General features: G+C 44.7%; 1 protein-coding gene across 1 annotated transcript in view; it reads right to left on the reverse strand.

The window, feature by feature from the left end:
* The window catches only part of LOC127621214 (rho-related BTB domain-containing protein 2-like), a 40,361-nt gene that overhangs the window by 5,723 nt on the left and 12,047 nt on the right, over positions 1–22,591 (reverse strand). Inside the window, 3 exon segments of the mRNA XM_052094722.1 lie at positions 5,286–5,374; positions 12,477–12,627; positions 19,026–19,144. Coding sequence (XP_051950682.1) covers positions 5,286–5,374; positions 12,477–12,627; positions 19,026–19,144 — 359 coding nt within the window.

The following is a 22,591-nucleotide window of genomic DNA, read 5'->3' on the forward strand; positions in this document are numbered from 1 at the left end:
CCAAGTTAACACTCTCATAGACTCTCGACCTCGGGGCAGACTTATTCAATATCTGGTAGATTGGGAGGGCTACAGACCTGAGGAGCAGTCCTGGGTCTCATCGGAGGACATTCTGTACCCTTCTCTCATCTCGGAATTTCACCTAGCCCATCCTGACTGCCCGGCTCCTAGGCCCCGAGGCCGACCCCCAGGATGCTCTTGAGGGGTGCCTCAAAGGCAGAGGTGGGTAGTAACTTTTAACATTTACTTCGTTACATTTACTTGAGTAACATTTTGGGGAAAATTGTACTTTTAGAGTAGGTTTAAAAGTGGGTACTTTTTACTCTAACTCAAGTACATTTCTAATTAACTTTTTTTACTTTTACTTCTTTACAATGTGTGGGATTATAGTCGTTACATTACTGGGTTTAATTTGAATAAATGTGTAATTTATTGAGAGATTATTGAATGGGACTATTACGAGAGTGGAAGTTCACTCAGCGAGATGAGACGCTCTCACAGACTGTCAATAAAGTAATCAGTGCAGCAGCATCAAACTCTTCAAAGTGAAACACTTTCTTTGCTCCACACAGTGAAAAAAAGAATAGCTCCGTCATGCAATGCCTTCTTTTAACAGCAAGACAAGCTGATATTTCAAGATTTAAGTCAAAGCTCCAACTTCAGGCAGTACGCTGAGATAAATTTTGGCTCCAATTCTAACATTGTCTGTGTAATGAGATGGTAATTTTCAGGGTGATTCTGTAACTGGGCTCTTATGACATCAGTTTTTAAGTGTACATTTTTAAATCAGTGCAGCAATATATCAGTGTGCTTTGTCCCGCATGTCATTAAGCAGTATTTATGCAGATTATCAGCACCCTCGCGGGGGTACTGGAAACTAGTGCATCTACTTCAGGCAGATTAACTGTATAAATCCATTTAAACATCCAAGTTGAGTGTAAATCACTGTCATTCGCGTGATCGACAACTGGAGCGAGGACAGACAGCATTTCTGTGCGTGAACAGAGAGGTGCGCAGGGCACGCACGTGTGATGTGCACAAGGCAATCATTGTGACGAGAGTGACCGTGTATGCAATCGTTCACTCATTCACTATTTCCTATATAGTGAATGGCACTTAGTGCAATATATCTCAGCAGTAAGTGAACCAAATGAGCGAATTCGGACGAGAGTGTCGGAGCTCTGGGGCTGGTGCAGACAGGTCAGATATTCAATTTTTAAATACTTGGACCTATTTGTTATTCTTATTAAATAATATATTAATACAATAAATCTGTTTTTCATTTTTAATATATACTGTGTGTTAATATAAAGAGTAAACACATTTGATCAAATAAAGAGCACATTTTAAAATGTATCTGTATGTTTTGTCTCTCTATATGCCATTATGATATTTTAATCCAGTAATGATTTGTCAAAAAGTTATTTACTACATTAAGCATGAAATAAAACATTGCAGGAGTAAAGGAAGCAGTAAACTCCTAGCTCGGACGTCTTCCCCATGGTGGATTGTGGGAAATTAACCATCATCGAGTGTACTTGAAATGTACACTTGAAATTAGAGTGCATTGTGGGTAAGAATGAGTGAACAAAAGAAGGGAACGAGTGGCTCATTCAGAATTCAGGCTCTCCTACAAAATAGTGAAAACTCGAAATAGTGCACTATATAGTGGATAGGGGTGGTTTCAGACAAAGCGATTGTTCCACGATCAGGGTTGGTGCCCTACGAAGGTTGTGTACTCTGCATTTAGAGAGCGGCGGTACTGCTGTACAGAACTAATGATATAAATACTTATGACACTGAAAACTGTAACTACACTGAAATAATAATCCACACAGGAAAAAAAGCTATGAAATAGCAAAAGAAGGCATTATATTTCAGCATTATATAAAATGTTCTTCTGGGACATTTTAATGTTTTCACTGTAATAATTACTAAGAATGTTTCCAAACCTCTCTTCTTATTGACAAATTCATCCAGATCTGACAAGAGCCCTTTAAGGAATAGTTCAAACAAAAATGACAATTCTCATTAATTACTCACCCTCATGCAACCCCAGATTTGTATGACTTACTTTCTTCTGCTGAACTTAAATGAAGATTTTTAGAAGAATTTCTCAGCTCTGTAGGTCCATACAAAACAAGTAAATAAGTGACAACCAGAGAATGTGAGCGGAGCGATGAGTGGAGCATCATCGTTTTGCCTGGAGCGAGGAGCATGTTTTAAAAAAATTGGAGCGTCATTGCTTTCTCTCACTCCAAGAGCGCTCCACTAACGTTCCATCATGGGCAAAACACCTGTTAACGGACCTTAATGCAATAATTCACCACGTGTTAAGCAGTATTAAACACTACTGTCTTGAAGGAAAGATGGAATTTCTGATATAATCAGAAAGAATGTGATAAAAAAAAAAAAAAAAATGTAAAAGCTTGTGGCACTTGGTAATGTTCAAACTCCAGCACGAAGATTACTTTCGCTTTCTGTTTTCACACTCCCTATCATTGATTTAATCTTGCGGTAAAGCTTGACTTAACTACATGCTTGTCTCTTGTCTCTTTATTCCTGCATCAACTGCCGTTTATTGAAAATTAATGACGGGATGGCGAAGGAGAACACGAGTTGGGAGATCACTGCCATGATCAAAGGTCTGTTGTGAAATCCTAAAAGACGTGTCCAGAAAACATATGTGAAGAGAAAATGTAAACGTCATCATTACATAAATCTAAATCTCTCCCCTATTTAATATTTTGAATAATCATATCATCATTCTAATCTAATGCATCACAATCTTAACTGTAGGCTATTATGTCCCGCATTAAATAGAAATGAACTTTTAACGACGCAAAACACTAACTGAACTAATCAACATGCTAATATTGCATAATTTGACTTCAATCAGTTGCCATCTAAATTTATTTTAGTGCTGTAGGCTAATTTATGCGTTATACATTTGCAGATGAAGAAGCTCATCAAATGCGAAGAGGAAGATTTAAAATCTTTAAAAAATTCAAACGCTAGTATTTCTAAAAGTGAACTCTGGATAAGACATATCGTTTTGATAGTCTTATCTATTTTTTTATTAAAAAAAAAGTATCTTCAGAAGTGATGTGATAGGTGTGGATGAGAAACTGAGAAACAGATCACTTTCACATTCTTCTTGTGTTTTTGGTGATTCACATTCTTCTATAGTGACTCAGGCAAACATTCTGTGTAATATCTCCTTATTGTGTTGCATGGAAGAAAGAAAGTCAAACAGGTTTTGAACAATATGATGGTGAATGATGACAGAATTTCCATTAATAATAATCATAATTCTGTAGTACATGTTCAATGTGTATTATGTAATGCAATATAGGGGAGTAAACGTTTATTATATAAATCACTCACTACTTGAGTACTCTTTTTATTGGATACTTTCTTACTCAAGTAATTATTTATGTTAGTACTTTGTGGCAGCGGGGGCGTGGTCAAGCGCCCGTCCGGGAGAGAGAAGCAGTAAGGGCGCTCACACCTGGGCCAAATTATGACTAACACCTGTCTCTAATTGCAGTAGAGTGAGGAGAGCGGTGAAAAAGCCAGCAGCCTCAGAGCAGAGGGAAGCCGACCAGAGCAAGCCAACCCAGTGCGCTTGTGTTATTGTGTGTTGGTTTTTTTTGTAAATGTTTGTGAGACAGACAGCCATTAAACCTTACCTTCTCGTTGTAACCTTCGTTTCCTGTCCTCCTTCCCGTGAGGGTTTTACATACTTTTACTTCTGCTTGAGTAATTATGTTTTTGAAGTAATTCTACTTTTACTTGAGTACAGTTTTTACCCACCTCTGCTCAAAGTACTGCGAGAACTGTCACATCCTCTAGTTCTGTTCATACGAGATCCCCTTCCCCTGAGTATTAACCCCTTCCTGTACTACATTTCCCAGAATCCCTTTCCTCCCGCCATTAACTCTCACACCTGATTTCCATCCCCTTATGAACTCCCTGTGTATATAGTCTCCACTCACCTACACTTTACTGCGAAGTCTTACAAATGCACTCTGTTGTCTTGCATTTTTTGAGCATTTATCCTCCTCTATTGCCTGCCTGTTTTGACCTTAGACATTTAGTGAGCAGCAGATCTGTAGATGGAAAGGCCTTGTTGATGAGAGAGGTCAACAGAGAATGGCCAGACTGGTTTGAACTGACAAAGTCTACAGTAACTCAGATAACCACTCCGTACAATTGTGGTGCGTAGAATAGTATCTCGGAATGCTATTCTGAGATGAGGGTTGGTGCTGTTTTGGCAGCATGAAGGGGTCCTACATAATATTAGGCAGGCGGTTTTAATGTTGTGGCTGATCAGTGTATGCTTTAAAGCTTAAGTGTCATATGTTACATCACTAGGTTTCACACATTCAGCTTGCCGAAGGATCAACGTTACAGAATGCAAGATTGTATCATGAACTCAGCGGACCAGACTTTGGTGCTTTTCCAAGGATCCTTATCGGTTTCACAGTATTGTGAAAATTTTGGAGACTTGGTGGCTTAACTGTACAAAGCAGGGGGGCATTTCCCCCATTAACATTCTGCTTAATTACCATAGTATGATATATTGTTGGAGAAATGAACTAACTACTCATGACAGTTTCCCGTAACTGTAGTACCTAACTTGCTTATACTTCATTCAAACCACATTGATTCAATAATATAGAGCTGTTGTTAATGACGTTACGCAGGGGGTGAAGTAATACTTTCTTTGGTGACTGAATGGATGTTAAATTATAGCACATTTACATGGGCACTAGAAAACCATTTATTGTGAGAAAGCTGCCATAACCTCACCAGAACCCCAAATTGCCTCAACCATGCCAGAACCTGAACTGCCTCGACCCCGCCAGACCCCCGAGAGGCCTTGCCACCTGCCCGCAGCTGCCTCGCCTAAATCCCCTGGGGGGCTTGGGCTCTGTCATACATGGGACTTTATTTTGAAGATTGTTTTCTCTGTTCTTGACTTGTCGTAGTCATTAAACCTTGCTGATTGTTTCCAGGTGTTTTTAGTTTGTTCATCAGTTATATACTGTATAGCCCTCGTGTTCTTGCTGTCTTTGTCTAGCATTGTTTGTTGTGCTGTGATTCTTCAGCCTTGTTCTATTGTGTTTTACCTTTTTCCGCCATTGTTTGTTTTTGTTTGGGTTCACACAAAAGATACCTTGTATCAAGCATTACAAACAGCCATCCCTCTGGGTTCAAGGGGGATAGGATTTCACTTGACAGCTGTCCATTTACATCATCTTTGTCAGGTGTATGCTTACCTGAACTATGTCTAGATAGAGCAGAACATCTCCATCTATATCAGCTCCCATCATAGCAGCCTCTGTTAGTACCGTCACAGTGTAGCGCTCTAAAACCAACACACAACACTTTAAAAACAATAGAATATATTAAAATAATGAAAAGTCTGACTCTGAAATCGATTTGGATGAGCCATGTTCAAAGCCATTGCAACATACTTTAGATACTATTGCATTTTTCATCTTACATTTGGTTTTATGATGGCAATTGGTTAGGTTTAGGGTAGGGATGTAGTTTTTTTTTTTTTTTTTTTTTAAATACAAAAACAGTAGGTTTTAATATTAATCTCACTTCCCCTTCTGTCGCTCTCTCCACGTTGTGTCGGAGAAGCGACACTAGGGGTCTCTCTTGAGCGCGGGGCAAATACGGAAGTTTAGTCAGAAAATTTCTTCGGAGCCGATGGTCTGTTTGCAGTCTGCTGCGAGAATACACACCCTGAACGTTCCTGTATCTCTGACGATCTGCTTGCTGTTGGATCTGACGGCGCACAACAGCGGCTTTCTCTATACTTTGCACGGCGTGCATTGTTGCCCCTGAGCGCTTCGACAGCGCAGACACACACACACACACTGTGTATTAAAAGAGCAAATTTCCTGTAAAAGAGCAAATTTCTCTAAAAGAGCAAACACAGCGGCGTTGAACGTCCTTTTAAGGACAAGTCTTTTTCAAGATGCCTTTCCGCCCCTGTGTCGTTCCTGGATGTGGTAGAAGCCTCTCCGCTTCAGACGGCCACAGGCGCTGTCTCGTGTGTTTGGGCCGTGATAACACCGAGGTGGCGTTTGTGGATGGTTCATGTTCTCACTGCGAGAACATGACCACGTTGCGGTCGCGGCTTGCCTTCAACAGAAGGCAAGCCACCCCAGCTGCACCCCGCATTGCTCCTTCCCACAGGATTGAGGATGATGCGGTTGGCGCTGGGGGCGATTTGGGGGCGGCAGCGGGTGCAGTTTCGCTGGGTAGACCCCCGCGAACCTCCCGTTCCCCGACACGCTCGCTGGTCCCCGTCCATGCTCGCGGCGATAGCGGCTCGCCTCACGGCCCGGCTGTCAATCCTCCCGAGTCCGAAGCGGATGAGCTCGCCACTGCATCGGAGAGTGCGGTGTCTGATGCCGAGGACTCCCCTGGACTGCCGCCTTCGGGCCAGCAGGCCCAGGCTGAGGCCGACGCTCAGATGTCCGACATGCTTTCCTGGGCCGCCGTGAGCGTGGGGTTGGATTGGAACCCTCGATCCTCCCCACAGCCTTCGCGGTTGGATGATTGGTTCCTGGGGGCAGCGCGCCGTTCGCGGTCTCGCATCCCCCAGGTCCCCTTTTTCCCGGAGGTGCATGATGAGCTGATGTCTACGTGGAGAGCCCCGCTCTCCACTCGTCTAGGTGCCAACCGCTCCACTCTCTCCACCCTCGACGGCGGAGAGCGCCACGGATACGGCGCGATTCCCCAGGTCGATAGGGCAGTTGCGCACCACCTATGCCCCGGTAGCCCTACCTCCTGGCGCGGTCGCCCCGTACTCCCATCCAAGCCCTGTAGGACAACATCCTCGCTTAACGCGAAGGCCTACAGTGCGGTTGGACGCGCTGCCTCCGCCCTGCATGCGATGGCCCTCCTGCAAGTCCACCAGGCCAAAGCTCTCAAAAACATGCACGGGGTGGACCTGATCATGATGTGCTGCAGGATCTGCGCTCAGCGACCGACCTCGCCCTGAGAGCGACGAAGGCCACAGCGCAGGCACTCGGACAGACGATGGCCACCCTAGTGGTCCAGGAACGCCATCCTTGGCTCAATCTGGTCGAGATGCGTGAGGCTGACAAGAATCGCTTCCTGGACGCACCTGTCTCTCAGATTGGCCTTTCGGTGACACCGTCGAGGACTTCGCCCAACAGTTCTCCGCGGTGAAGAAGCAGACGGAGGCCATCTCCCACATCATGCCCCGCCGCAGACCTGCCGCTACGGGCCCTGTCCCGTCTGCCCGCCGAGGGCGTCCCCCTGCGAAGAAACCAGCTCCTGCTCCGCCTCAACCCGGGCCCAGCTCTCAGCCCCAGCGTCGAGCACTCCGCAGGCGGAGCACGCCCCCCTGTCTCACAAACCCCCTCTAGGACCCGGAAGGCTCCCAAGCGTTCCTGAGACAGCTGACCCAGAGCCGAAGACGTTAGCTCCGGAGGTGGTAAGACCGCTCCGTCCCCCGGTGTTTTTTTCATTTGCCACACCCCCTGACGGGGGCTGTGGTACCCACATTATCAATAAAAGAGCTATTTCCTTTGCCTCTGGGTCACCTGGCCCGCAAATGGCGTTCTCACGGCAATCTGCTTCCAGATCACGACAGTCCCGGTACACCGGACACGGCGATCCCGCCTTCCGCCTGCCTACGACTGCCCCCCGGCCGGCCGGTTCAGACGAGTCCAGAGGACGCCAGCACACCTCCTCCTCAGTCACGAACCCGCCCCCTGCCGGGTGCACGGAGCAAGGTAAGTGCTTTGAGTCTATTCTCAGCACCCCAGCCTCAGGCCGCAACGAAGCCGCCCGAAGCTGCATTACCTGTTCCGCCCCGCTGCGAGGCCCCGCCGGGTACGTCCAAAATACTCGTCCATTTCTGAGTCCCATTCGACTCGGTTATGCAATTCAGTTTGCCCGGCTCCCGCCCCCCTTCAGGGGCGTCCGCTTTTCCACAGTACACGGCCAGCATGTCAGTTCCCTGTGCACGGAAATCGCGAACCCTCTTAGCCAAGGGGTAGAGCCCGTCCCTCCAACCGAAATGAGGAAGGGTTTCTACAGCCCTTACTTCATTGTACCCAAGAAAGGCGGCGGCTTACGACCAATCCTGGACCTGTGAGTTTTCAATCGGGCCTTGTTAAAACTCCCGTTCAAAATGCTCACGCAGAGAAATATTCTGGCTGGCGTTCAGCATCTAGATTGGTTCGCAGCGGTAGACCTGAAGGACGCGTACTTCCACGTCTCAATTCTGCCACGACACCGACCCTTCTTACAGTTCACGTTCGACGGCCAGGCATTTCAGTACAAAGTCCTCCCCTTCGGCCTGTCTCTGTCCCCTCGCTTCTTCACGAAGGTCGCAGAGGCGGCCCTTGCCCCGCTACGAGTAGCTGGCATCCGCATACTCAACTACCTCGACGACTGGCTCATCCTAGCACACTCTCGAGAGTTACTATGCACACACAGAGACCAGGTGCTCCGGCACCTCAGCCGCTTGGGGCTTCAGGTCAACTGGGAAAAGAGCAAGCTCACTCCGTTTCAGAGCATCTCTTTTCTCGGGCAGGAGTTAGACTCAGTGTCAATGACAGCATGTCTCACGAGCGAGCGTGCTCAGTCGGTGCTGGACTGCCTCGCTTCATTCAAGCCAGGCACAGTGGTCCCTCTAAAACTTTTCCAGAGGCTCCTGGGGCATATGGCGTCCTCCGCGGCGGTCGCGCCGCTGGGGTTGATGCATATGAGACCACTCCAGCACTGGCTCCAGACTCGAGTCCCGAGACAAGCATGGCACCATGGCACGCATCGGGTAAGGATCACCCCCGCCTGCCTCAAAACACTCCGACCCTGGACAGACCTCTGCTTTTTACGGGCAGGAGTGCCCCTGCAGCAGGTGTCCCGACGCGTTCTGGTCACAACCGACGCCTCCCGGTCCGGGTGGGGTGCCGTGTGCAGCGGGCACGCAGCGTCCTTCTTGCTCTCAGGAAGTTCCTCCCGTTAGTTCGGGACAAACATGTCCTCGTGAGATCGGACAGCACTGCGGTGGTGACGTACATAAATCGCCAAGCCGGCGTACGCTCCCTCCAAATGTCACAACTCGCCCACAATCTCCTCCTATGGAGACAGCAGCGACTCAGGTCGTTGCATGCCACTCACATCCCCAGCAAGCTCAACGTCGTAGCGGACGCGCTATCACGACAACGCCTGCCCGGCGGGGATTGGAGGCTTCACCCCCAGTCGGTCCAGCTGATTTGTGAACGGTTTGGCAAGGCCCAGGTAGACCTGTTCGCCACCCAGGAAACCTCCCACTGCCCGCTCTGGTGCGCCCTAACAGAGGCTCCCCTCGGGACAGACGCGCTGGCACACAGCTGGCCCTCGGGGCTGCGCAAGTACGCATTTCCCCCAGTGAGCTTTCTTGCACCGGTGCTGTGCAAGGTCAGGGAGGATGAGGAGCAAGTCACGTTGGTGGCCCCCTACTGGCCCACTCAGACTTGGACCTCCTCTCTCAGGGACGGGGCACGCTCTGGCACCCGCGCCCAGACCTCTGGAACCTCCACGTCTGGTCCCCGGGACATGGAAGAGCTAGCCGGCTTACCGGCGACCGTTGTGAATACAATTAACCAAGCCAGAGCCCCCTCTACCAGGCACCTTTACGCCCTAAAGTGGCGCTTGTTCGCAGATTGGTGCTCTTCCCGAGCTGAAGACCTGCAGAGATGCGCGATTAGGTCAGTGCTTCTGTTCCTACAGGAGAGGCTGGACAGGAGGCTGTCCCCGTCCACCCTCAAGGTGTATGTTGCCGCTATTGCCGCCCACCACGATCCTGTAGACGGCAAAACTCTGGGTAAGCACGACCTGATCCTCAGGTTCCTGAGAGGCGCCCGGAGGTTGAATCCCTCCCGGCCAGGCCTAGTTCCCTCCTGGGATCTCTCGGTAGTCTTGGCAGGACTCCAGAGACCTCCCTTTGAGCCACTTGAATCAGTTGGACACAGGGCCCTCTCCCTTAAGACGGCCCTGCTGATCAAGAGGGTCGGGGACCTGCAAGCGTTCTCTGTCAGAGACACTTGCCTGGAGTTCGGTCCGGCAGATACGTCTGTGATCCTAAGACCGCGACCGGGCTATGTGCCCAAGGTTCCTACCACACCGTTCCGAGATCAGGTAGTGAAACTGCAAGCGCTGCCCCGGGAGGAGGCAGACCCAGCCCTTTCGTTGCTATGTCCAGTGCGTGCCCTGCGCATTTACCTGGACTGCACACAGAGCACCAGACGCTCTGAGTAGCTCTTTGTCTGCTTTGGGGGACGGCAGAAAGGGAATGCCGTCTCCAAGCAGAGGCTCGCCCACTGGGTTGTCGACGCCATCACACTGGCTTATCACACCCAGGCCGTGCCCCCACCCTTGCGGGTCCGAGCTTACTCAACAAGGGGTGTAGCGTCCTCGTGGGCACTGGCCAGGGGCACCTCCCTAGCAGACATCTGCAGAGCCGCGGGTTGGGCAACACCCAACACCTTCGCGAGGTTTTACAACCTCCGCGTTGAGTCGGTTGCGTCTTGTGTTTTGTCAGGTCCGAGCCCGTAGAACTCGGTAACAAGTAGACCGACCGGCCGGGTGGATTGCTTTGCTCCAGCCCCTTTTCCTGACGCCAAGGTAAAGTAGTGCGCCTTCTTCCCAGGGCGCTCCACTCCGAAGTCGGGCCCCTGGTCGATTCCTCCCCAGCCCTCCGGGTCCGCGGTTCAGCGGAGGAACTCGCCAACCCAGCCACCGCGGGTACCCTAATGGCTACCCTGTACTGGTATAGGTGCTCCACAGGTAAGGCCTCCTGCTCGGACTCCCCTGTGTGTAACTCCACGGTTCTGTCCCCTTACGAGCGGACCCCGTGTCTCCCTTAGGCAGTTACAGCTGCCTCGGTCGCCGTGCTGTAGCAACTCCCCCCTTTCGAGGCTGGATCTACCACTGCACCATACTTTCCACACGAGCTCTAAGACGGCCGTGTGACGTGTCTACCACTTTTCCTCCCCAAGAAAAAGGGCAGGTGTGGTCTCCGCAGGGTCTGGGATAAGACCCCCTTCCCTATATGCGTATAAGGGCCCCGGCCGTGATTGCTCTATGCGAGAAACATAGAGAGAAAAGAGGCCCAGCCAGGCTGGCCCGTTCCCATGTTGCCAAACATCGCCTTGTTCCCCTCCCAGGGTAACTAGAAGGATTCTGATGTTCTTATGGGGCATTGGGGAAGGGTACGTGCAGCCAGGTACAGACGATGCGCGGCACTGGATGAAATCCCTGCCCGCCTCTGTATCGGCGGTTCACGGTTCAGCGCATGGCAAGATTGGAATGGGTCCCCTAGTGTCGCTTCTCCGACACAACGTGGAGAGAGCGACAGAAGGGGAACGTTTGGTTACGTATGTAACCTCCGCTCCCGAGGGAGGGAACGACACGCTGTGTCTTTCCTCCGCCATGTCGCTGAACCGAGCCACTGTTGTGGCCGGACCATTTCCGGCTCCTCAGAAAAATCCTGACTAAACTTCCGTATTTGCCCCGCTTAAATACCCGTATGGGGGGGCGGGGTATGCAAATACTGACTGCCAACTCTCGTTGGCCCTTTTCAATAGGTCAGAGGTGAATATCGGCGCTCAAGAGAGACCCCTAGTGTCGCTTCTCCGACACAACGTGTCGTTCCCTCCCTCGGGGAACGGAGGTTACATACGTAACCAAACGTTTTGCTTTTTATGACACTACTGGTTTGATTTGGTTAAAGGATTAGGTTAGGGAGGTAGGTTTTCTTTATTTAAAACTCCATAGAGCATTAACCACAATTAACCACAAAACTGCAGCGATACGTGAAATTAACCACGTAATTTAATTTAGCAATTGTACTTTTCATTACATCATGGTTGGCCTAATGACACCCCTTAAAGTTGAAGTAAGTCATTTCTGCATCACTTATTTTACACAGATTCCAGAAACCTTTCCCTGTCTTCTATATTTCTACAAACAATTAGTCTTGCCCTAAACTCACACCATTGGTCATGCCAGTGTTGCTGTATCAGGCTGGATGGGTCACTTAAACAAAAAGAGTGTTTTAATAGTGCCATAATGTTACACTTTTAAGTGAAATCAACCTACAAATGGCTTACTTGCAGATTTACAAACTTTGCATTCTGCAAACTCTGAAAGAAATTAATGATCGAAAAAATTACACAGCTTTAAACAAGATAAAATCATTTATATTTCAGGCCAAGAGGACACATGTGAATATGACACCCATAGTGTCTGATGCCAAAAATTAGCAGCCCTCAATATTATCAGTTACTGCCTGATCTTGGCGCTTCATCAATTGTTCAGGGTCTAACGTTATGCAGGATTAGAGCCTGCAGGGATCTGACCCATACTGTTAAGGGCATTACTGCCTCTGTAATTCCCTGAGCAGAAACAGTGAATGTGAAGGCTTGTTTGTGTACCTGTAAGTGCAACCAGGTGAGGCAGACAGAGTCGGTTTGCAAGTACAATGAGCTCCATGGTATCCAGATCTGGGCGAGAGCAGAAGCGGCCAGTGTAGAGATACTCCAGCACAGCACGCATACAGCTACGTGTAGTGTTAGGAAACAACACCTGGAAAAACAGCACATGTATTATTATTATTATTATTGGAATAATAGAGCTGTTCAGTACTCATGTCAATTTATAGGCCAACCTGGAAGGCCGATTCACCATTGGTTAGCTTGGGAATTTCTAAGGGGTTTTTGAACAGTGGTTTTTGAGTAAAATAATGTCTGTGGTTAGCATCACTTGATGATACTTTCACTTTTTGTTTTACAACATAAATTTCACACAGTCATACCTGAAATGTAAATGGGTCATTATCAAAATATGGTGACAAACATGTCCCTTGACTTTTCAGTCATAAAATAGATTTCAAGTAGTCAAGAAACCCCATTTAAAAGGCTTTTTATTTTATTAAACATTTCTTAAAATAATATTAAATGGTTTTACTCTATATTGTTTTACAAATTTTTTTTAGAAACTATATTTGAATTTGCCTGATATATGTTTTATACATCCACACCACTTCTATGAAATGTACAGTTATTTTCTGTTTACTTTTTTCTCATTTTATTTTCTCAGGTCAAGCATTAGTGCAAGGTCTAAAAAGTATGCAAAAAAGCGAGACAAAATTAGTAATTCAGCAGCTGTACAATTCATCAAGTGCGTAAACTCGCAACCTTGTGAAAGTTGTAGTTCTTATTTAGCAATTTAATGCAACAAGGAAAACATTATTAGAGGTAAAAAGTACTTTTTCCGTCTTATTTCTGAATTACTTTTAGCTATGATGCATTAATACAGATTTGATGCTGTCCGGTTTTGACTCAGAAGCAGATCTTTAATAAAAATGTTACTTTCATTTTAATAAACTGCATGCTTGTTACAATTTCTATTCTGATAAATAAAAAAAATAAAAAAATATTTTGAGGCAATTGGCTTATTTTGAGCTTGTTTGTCCAAACCAGGTTGCTTGCTTATCTTGTGATATCTTGCAAAGCTGCAATCGGAATGTCACCCACCCCTTAGCGCAGAGTACTGTCATTTTAAAAAGAACGTTATTAACCATTCTTTTGTTTTGTTCTAACCAGTAACTATTGGAAAGGAGGATGCAGAACTTTTTAATTGGAATTAAAAATACAGTTTTTGCTAAGAATGAACCGAAATTAAAAACATTTAGTTTTTAGTGCCTGGCAGTGACAAACATTAATCCACCACCATTCCCATATGTTTTGCTTAAATTATTTAAAATCTATTAAATAAACAGATTTGAAAGAAAATAATAAACAGATGCACAAAACTCTTGTAGCAATTAAAATACTAATATAAAATCTATTTTTATTTGAAGACCAACTGGTCCTCAGTATCCTCTGTGGGCGTGGCTTGGGAGGCAGGTGGTTCTTAGGGGTCGGATCATACAGTATGCCTCATTCATAAAAAAAAATCCAAAGCACGAGAACTTGTGGATTTGAAAGGGAATATTAAAAGTGCCGAGGCAGAGCTGAAGTACCGAATGTCATCCGATGGCCTCGATTGAAATACAGATATAATACTATTTTGTCGTGGAAGGTGGAGTTTTGGCTATTTAGGGCAAGACAGTCATACTTTGAGTTGGGGGACAAGGCAGGAAAACTTCTGGCTAGATATATAAAACAGAGAGAGTTTTTTACCATTTCCTCAGTGAAATCTGCTGGTGGTACAGCAGGTACAATCCACAGCCATTGATATTTAATAATGCTTTTAAAGAATTCTATCTTGATCTCTATAGTTCCAAATCTTCGTCTACTGATGAGGATATTAGAAACTTTGTGGAACCATTAGAACTTCCTAAACTGATGTCTGAGCAAAAAAATTCTCTTGATTCTGAGATAAACTTTGAGGAGCTTGGCAAGGTAATTAAGGCCTTGGCTACAGGCCAGATGGCTTTGCCGCTGAGATTTTTTAGATCTTATGCTACTGAATTGGCTCCACTTTTGCTAGAAGTTTATACGGAAACATTAAAGAATGGAAAGCTTCTGCCAACTATGAGGCAAGCCTACATCAGTCTGATTCTTAAAATGGAAAAAGATCCAAACAAGTATAAGAGTTATCCAATTTCCCTAATCCAGCAAGATATTCAAATATTGTCAAACATATTGGCTAACCGATTAAGTTATGAAATCTCTTGTACATATAGATCAGGTGGGGTTTATTCAGGGCCATAGCTCTTCTGATAAAATTAGGCATTTCATCAATATCATATGGCCAGTGGCAAATGATCAGACTCCAGTCACTGCCATCTCCCTTGATATGGTAGAATGGGATCATCTTTTAAAGATTTTGGAAATATCCAGGTTCAGGAATACTTTTATTGGTTGGATAAATTTACTTTATAGACACCCGGTAGCGGCTGTTCAAAAGAATGGATTAATTTCAGATGAATTTACTCTGGATAGCGGCACCCGGCAGAAAGTTTGGGCAGGGTTGCCCTCTTTCCCCATTATTGTTCTGTCTTGCTCTGGAACCATTAGCAGCCACGGTAAGAAAGGAGGATGATTTTTCAGGGGTGGTGGCTGGAGGTGTGGCGCATAAGCTTTTACTTTACACAGATTATATTTTATTATTCGTCTCCGACCCTACTAGATCTATGCCTTGCCTCCACAGAATTATTAATTCCTTTTCTAAATTTTCAGGATACACAATTAATTGGTCTAAATCTGAACCTTTGGCTCTGACAGTGTACTGCCCAGTACAGACTTTTCAGCCGAGCACCTTCCAGTGGCCCAAACAGGATTTTATTCCCAGAAAATGTGTGTGATTTAGTTAGAGTTCATTTTGATCCTTTAATAAAAAAGGTTTTCGAGCGATGTGGGCAAGTGGGCTTCATTACATCTGTCTATGATTGGGAAGGTTAATGTTATTAAAATTAAATGCATTCCAAAATTCAACTACGTGCTACGGTCTCTCCCTGTAGATGTCCCCCTCTCTTATTTCAAGCAATTTGACAGCATAGGGAAGTCCTTCATTTGGAAAGGTAAACGTCACAGATTACATTTCAGTAAGTTGCATAGGCCGATTGACAAAGGTGGGCTACACCTACCCAAGATTTTGTTTTATTATTATGCATTCGGTCTCAGACATTTGGTTTATTGGTCACTTCCACCTGAGAGAGCCCTTCCCTGGTTTTGTATTGAAAAGTTATTGCCCCTATTTCACCATAGCAAAGCCTTTCTATCAAACTAATAGAAGTTAAGTTATCCCAGTTATCTCGCATTTGCACTCGGGTGTCCAGACATTAATTTAAATGTTGCCTCGAACATATGGCTGAACCCAAAATGATGTATTAATAAGTCCCCTTTCTGCTGGACAGAGTGGATTGTGAGGGAGATTATATGCCCTGTGACCTACAGTGCATCCGGAATGTATTCACAGCACTTCACTTTTTCCACATTTTGTTATGTTACAGACTTATTCCAAAATTGATTAAATTCATTATTTTCCTCAAATATCTACAAGCAATACCCCATAATGACAACATGACAGAAGTTTGTTTGAAATTTGGGACCACCAGGACTCTTCCTAGAGCTGGACACCCGGCCAAACTGAATGATAGGGGGAGAAGGGCCTTAGTCAGTGAGGTGACCAAGAACCCGATGATCACTCTGACAGAGCTCCAGCGTTTCTCTGTGGAGGGAGGAGAACTTTCCAGAAGAACAACCATCTCTGCAGCACTCCACCAATCATGCCTGTATGGTAGAGTGGCCAAACGGAAGCCACTCCTCAGTAAAAGGTACTTAACAGCCCACCTGGAGATTGCCAAAAGGCACTTGAAGGACTCTCAGACCATGAGGAACAAAATTTTCTGGTCTGATGAATCAAAGATCTTTGGCCTGAATGGCAAGCGTCATGTCTGGAGGAAACCAGGGACCGCTCATCACCTGGCCAATACCATCCCTACAGTGAAGGATGGTGGTGGCAGCATCATGCTGTGGGGATATTTTTCAGTGTCAGGAACTGGGAGACTAGTCAGGATCGAGGGAAAGATGAATGCAGCAATGTACAGAGACATCCTTGATGAAAACCTGCTCCAGAGCACTCTGGACCTCAGACTTGAACCTGATTGAACATCTCTGGAGAGATCTGAAAATGGCTGTGCACCGAAGCTCCCCATCCAACCTGATGGAGCTTGAGAGGTCCTGCAAAGAAGAATGGGAGATACTGCCCAAAAATAGTTGTGCCAAGCTTGTAGCATCATACACAAAAAGACTTTAGGCTGTAATTGGAGCCAAAGGTGCTTCAACAAAGTATTGAGCAAAGGCTGTGAATACTTATATACATGTGATTTTTTTTTCATTTTTTTATTTATAATAAATTTGCAAAGATTTCAAACAAACTTCTTTCACGTTGTAATTATGGGGTATTGTTTGTATAATTTTGAGGAAAATAATGAATTGAATGCATTTGGAATAAGGCTGTAACATAACATAATGTGGAAAAAGTAAAGCTCTGTGAATAATTTCTGGATGCACTGTATATGAGAGTGGATTGTTGAAATCCTTTGAAAATTTGGTTCAACATTTTGGGATTCCCAGATCTCAGTTCTTTAGGTATTTACAGCTCCGTCACCTGCCCTGTACTATTTCTGGGAGTAGGATACACCCCCCTAAAGCAACAGATACTCTGATAATGGTGATTACTGCTTTTGGAAAAGGTCATGAGGCATCAGTGTATTACTCCCTGCTAATTCAGAGTCTGGGGGATGGAGTTTTAACTTCTATCAAGAGATTATGGGAGAAAGATTTAAACTTGGTATTGGAGGGGGAAGTGTGGGTTAGGATTCTAAAAAACGTCAAGTCTGCATCTAGAGATAATTGTTAAATGTTGATTCTGTGAATATATGTTTTGCTTTTCTTTGTTAATTGTTTGAATCAAGAATACAAATTTAATCAGAAAAGACTAATATAACATTAAATTCCACACCATTAAATGTAAAAAGTTAATTGAATTAGCTTGTTCCTTTATATACACTCACCTAAAGGATTATTAGGAACACCATACTAATACTGTGTTTGACCCCCTTTTGCCTTCAGAACTGCCTTAATTCTACGTGGCATTGATTCAACAAGCTGCTGAAAGCATTCTTTAGAAATGTTGGCCCATATTCATAGGAGATTGGTGGGATGCACATCCAGGGCACGAAGCTCCCGTTCCACCACATCCCAAAGATGCTCTATTGGGTTGAGATCTGGTGACTGTGGGGGCCATTTTAGTACAGTGAACTCATTGTCATGTTCAAAAAACCAATTTGAAATTATTCGAGCTTTGTGACATGGTGCATTATCCTGCTGGAAGTAGCCATCAGAGGATGGGTACATGGTGGCCATAAAGGAATGGACATGGTCAGAAACAATGCTCAGGTAGGCCGTGGCATTTAAACGATGCCCAATTGGCACTAAGGGGCCTAAAGTGTGCCAAGAAAACATCCCCCACACCATTACACCACCACCAACAGCCTGCACAGTGGTAACAAGGCATGATGGATCCATGTTCTCATTCTGTTTACGCCAAATTCTGACTCTACCATCTGAATGTCTCAACAGAAATCGAGACTCATCAGACCAGGCAACATTTTTCCAGTCTTCAACTGTCCAATTTTGGTGAGCTCTTGCAAATTGTAGCCTCTTTTTCCTGTTTGTAGTGGAGATGAGTGGTACCCGGTGGGGTCTTCTGCTGTTGTAGCCCATCCGCCTCAAGTTTGTGCGTGTTCTGGATCACAAATGCTTTGCTGCACACCTCGGTTGTAACGAATGGTTATTTCAGGCAAAGTTGCTCTTCTATCAGCTTGAATCAGTCGGCCCATTCTCCTCTGACCTCTAGCATCAACAAGGCATTATCGCCCACAGGACTGCCGCATACTGGATGTTTTTCCCTTTTCACACCATTCTTTGTAAACCCTAGAAATGGTTGTGCATGAAAATCCCAGTAACTGAGCAGATTGTGAAATACTGTCTGGCACCAACAACCATGCCACACTCAAAATTGCTTAAATCACCTTTCTTTCCTATTCTGACATTCAGTTTGGAGTTCAGGAGATTGTCTTGACCAGGACCACACCCCTAAATGCATTGAAGCAACTGCCATGTGATTGGTTGATTAGATAATTGCATTAATGAGAAATTGAACAGGTGTTCCTAATAATCCTTTAGGTGAGTGTATTTCACTGCTACAAATTTCACAAAATTACTGAACACAATCACTGCCAACAGATTCCATTAATTAAATTTGTTTAATTCAAATCTCTTCTAAATTAAATACATTAATTTAGAACCTTTCCAGATATAATATCCCAAATTTTTATCAGAATTCAATAAAAACCAAATGAGGGTCATGTTAGAAAATGATGTGTCCATTAAAATGCATACAGGCAAAACATCTGCTTTAAAAAAAACAATACATTCAACTGCTTTAGACATACTGCAATTGCACTGTACCTCTTTTGTGCAACTCTCCACAAATGGTCCACCAAACATGGCTGCCATCCAATCACAGCTTGAGATGAGCAGCGGTTTATGGGCCATGATGGTGCCATCATCCAACCTGAACACAACATCTGCAGCAGAGAACACATTACTGTAGCTTATTTAATCACTAATATATTGAGACCTGCCATAAGTAACCATATTTAATCTTCAACATGTTCCAATTACCAATAAATAACTTATTGTTTCATCATATGCCTATTCATCTAATTTTCCTTGATCTTTTGAAATAAAAGTTTGTACTATGTAAACATACTCTAACTGAACTCAGAACTTTCTCCTTAGTCCAATAAGGCCATTTATTGTGTGAAATGCTGGTTACCACAGAAAAAGAATAATATATACATAATAAAAATTTACTAAAATGTTTCTCAATTTATAAAAACAAACAAAATAATTTACAACAATGCAATTACAATAGAAGTCCTCTTGGTTACTAAGGGTGACCTTATTCTGATTTTCCAAAAAGAGGACACTTTTTTTTCCGCTGGGTAGGGGGATTGGGGTGGAATAATAGAGTTCAAACCAGTGTTACTATGAATGCAAACTTTAATATAGTGAGAAAGACACTCTATTAGCATAACATAAATATATATAAATACAAATGTTCAACATTCTTTTGAATATCCATGTACTAAAATAAAATATTTGATGCCATGAGTGTACCTTTATTTACTATTACTATTATTTTGAATGGCCATGAAAATGAAGCAATGTGACAACAATTTTACCTGGTTACAAAAATAGTCCGTTAATTTACTTGATGAACTTTCACCTATTGCTGACCCTTTATGCTTCGCAGAGCTATGTGTGCTTCTAAATCACTTGCACCTTTATTAGCATCTGACACATAATTGGCAGCTTTAAATGTCATAAACTCTGCTTCCCACGGATCTCGACCTGGAAGAAAGCATGGAATATTTTGTGAAAATCTTCTGTAAATTTGCAATTTTGTTGGGGCATTGTTTCCACTCAGCTGTCATTTGCTGCTACTGTAAAGCAACTGTTTGATGCCGAACACAACAGTGCTTTGCACATTCACTGAGAGATTGACAGGCAGCAATTTGGCCAATAGTTGCTGCAAGCCTCTTATAATCGACCAATTAGTGTGCGAGAAGGTGGGACTTACAAAGAGGGGTTAAAGCAATGCAAATATGCGTGCACACACAATGGAGTATTAGACCAAATGCATATCATAATGCAACTAAAGCCGAATCCCGATCATTTTTGCAAATTTAGAAATCCCAGCCGGACACGTAACCTTCGTTCTCTGAAAGGAGGGAATGAGACACTGTGTCAGAAGATGACACTGTGGGAGACCCGTCAGAGGGCATGACATTGAAACCCTTTACCATCATGCCAATGTGATTGGCTGATGTCATCATTAGCACATAAGCAGAAGACCAGCTTCACATTGTATGGATTTTCCAACTGAAGGGAAGCAGAGTGTATCTCTCGACCAATTACATTGAAAAATCAGTAGCTGCAGCACAGTTATGCAGAATCTCATTCCCTCCTTTCAGGGAACCAATGCTATGCAAAGTAACCTAGACATTCCCTTTCAAGAAGGTAATTTAGACTGCATCGGAAGCTGACTCTACAGGAGCCGTTTACCATAACGCCATTGTACTGATGTTCAATGCCTACTAGCTATTGTAGGGTACTGCTGTAGTCACACCTTCACATTGAGAAATAGGAAGGGAGGTAGGAACAATAAACCAACAGATTGATGCCAAGACAGAGACACAAATGAATGCTGAATACATTTTACATTTAGTCATTTAACAGATACTTTTATCCAAAGGGACAAATGAGGAACATAGCAAGCAATTTGTCATACAAAATTCAACAACATTTACAGTGATGTACTGCTAAGCTCTCAAGGTAGCTGGAGTAGTTTAGGCGCTAGCGCAGAAGAAAGAGACAGAAGTTTGTTTTGGTGTATACAGAGCAAGTTAAGTTCAATAGTAAGTGCAATTTCATAGACCACAGAGAGCAAGTTGGAGCATAGACCTGGAGAAGTGATTTGTGCAGTTCCATTGGCTGTCCTGAAGACCAGAGTCAAAGCCTTTAATTTGATCCAGGCAGCTACTCTGCAGTGGCTCAATTGTGTTAGCTGGGAGGCCAGCCAACAAAGCATTACAGTAGTCCAGTCTTGAAATTACCAGAGCCTGAACAAGGAGCTGTGCTGCATATTCAGACAGAAAATGTCTGATTTGTCTGATGTTGCAGAGCACAAATCTGCAAGACCAGGTGGTTGAGATGTGGGTGTTAAAATTAAGCTGGTCATCTACCACCACTCTGTTCTCATTGGTGTTAGTGTAGTTAACCAAGTTGAATAGTGAGGTTGTGGTCAACAGATGGGTTTGCTGGAATCACGAGGAGTTCTGTCTTGGCACGGTTGAGCTGAAGGTGTCGTTTCTTCATCCAGACCAAAATGACAGAGAGGCAGGCAGAGATACGAGCTGAGACAGTAGGGTCATCAGGCTGGAATGACAGGCAGAGCTGCTTGTGCCAAGGGCTTTGGAAAAATGACACTATCCAACAGGGTAGTAAAACGTTGGCTGTGGCACAATGACAATGAAACATTTTACACATGTTCTCATTCACCACAGTGTAAATAGTGACCACAGTGTAACATCAATACTAACCAATTGGTCAGTGATCAACATTCTTCCGCTGTAAAGATCTGGGAAGAGAGGGAAGATACATGACGTGATAAAACATGGTAAAGGTGTTACGGGAAGCCCAGTCTGCAGCCAGACATACAGTATGTCTTCAAGAGACATGCCCTTTGCCATTATCCAGGAGGAGGCCATAATCCTTGTAGAATGGGTTATTGCAAAGTCATTTGCGAGCACAATAGTATCCATGGCCCAGTGGGACATTTTTTGCTTTGAGACAGCCAAACCCTTTTTGTGGCCTTAAAAGCAAACAGAACAGTTGTTCTGATTCCCTGAATTTAATCATTTGATCAACATACATGCATAATGCCCTCAGAGGGCAGAGCATGTGTAGTCTCTTAGTCTCATCTGACTAAAAGGGAGTACAGGAGAATACTTCAGGGTAAAAACCTGAGCACCAATGGTGGTTGCTAGCAATTTAGGCACATAAACTTTCCTGGGCTTACGAATGGTCTTTGACAGGCCTGGTCTGAACAGTTAGCTGCTGCATGCCAGGTCTGCAACACATTTGACTGATGCTTAAGCGATTAGTAGCACAGTCTCTGAAGAGAGTATGTATATGCTTACCATCTCCAGTGGCTCAAAAGGGGATCCTGTAAGTGTACTTAACTCCAACAATAAGTCCCAGATGGGGATGGCAGCAGGGTGAAAAAGGCTTTTAGCTCTCAGAGCCAAAGGACTTCAAGCAGTTCCAGGTGATTTATTTGCCACACAGGTTTGTGCACCTTCCAAACAATGGATGTCCTTTGCACAGGACATAGCCTTGTTTGACTGTGCTCAGCCACTATGAAATCTGTCAGTCATGCTGGGGCATGGCAGAGTTCTTGCATACTG

Source organism: Xyrauchen texanus, chromosome 27 (assembly GCF_025860055.1).
Source record: "Xyrauchen texanus isolate HMW12.3.18 chromosome 27, RBS_HiC_50CHRs, whole genome shotgun sequence".
In the NCBI taxonomy this organism is placed as follows: Eukaryota; Metazoa; Chordata; class Actinopteri; order Cypriniformes; family Catostomidae; genus Xyrauchen; species Xyrauchen texanus.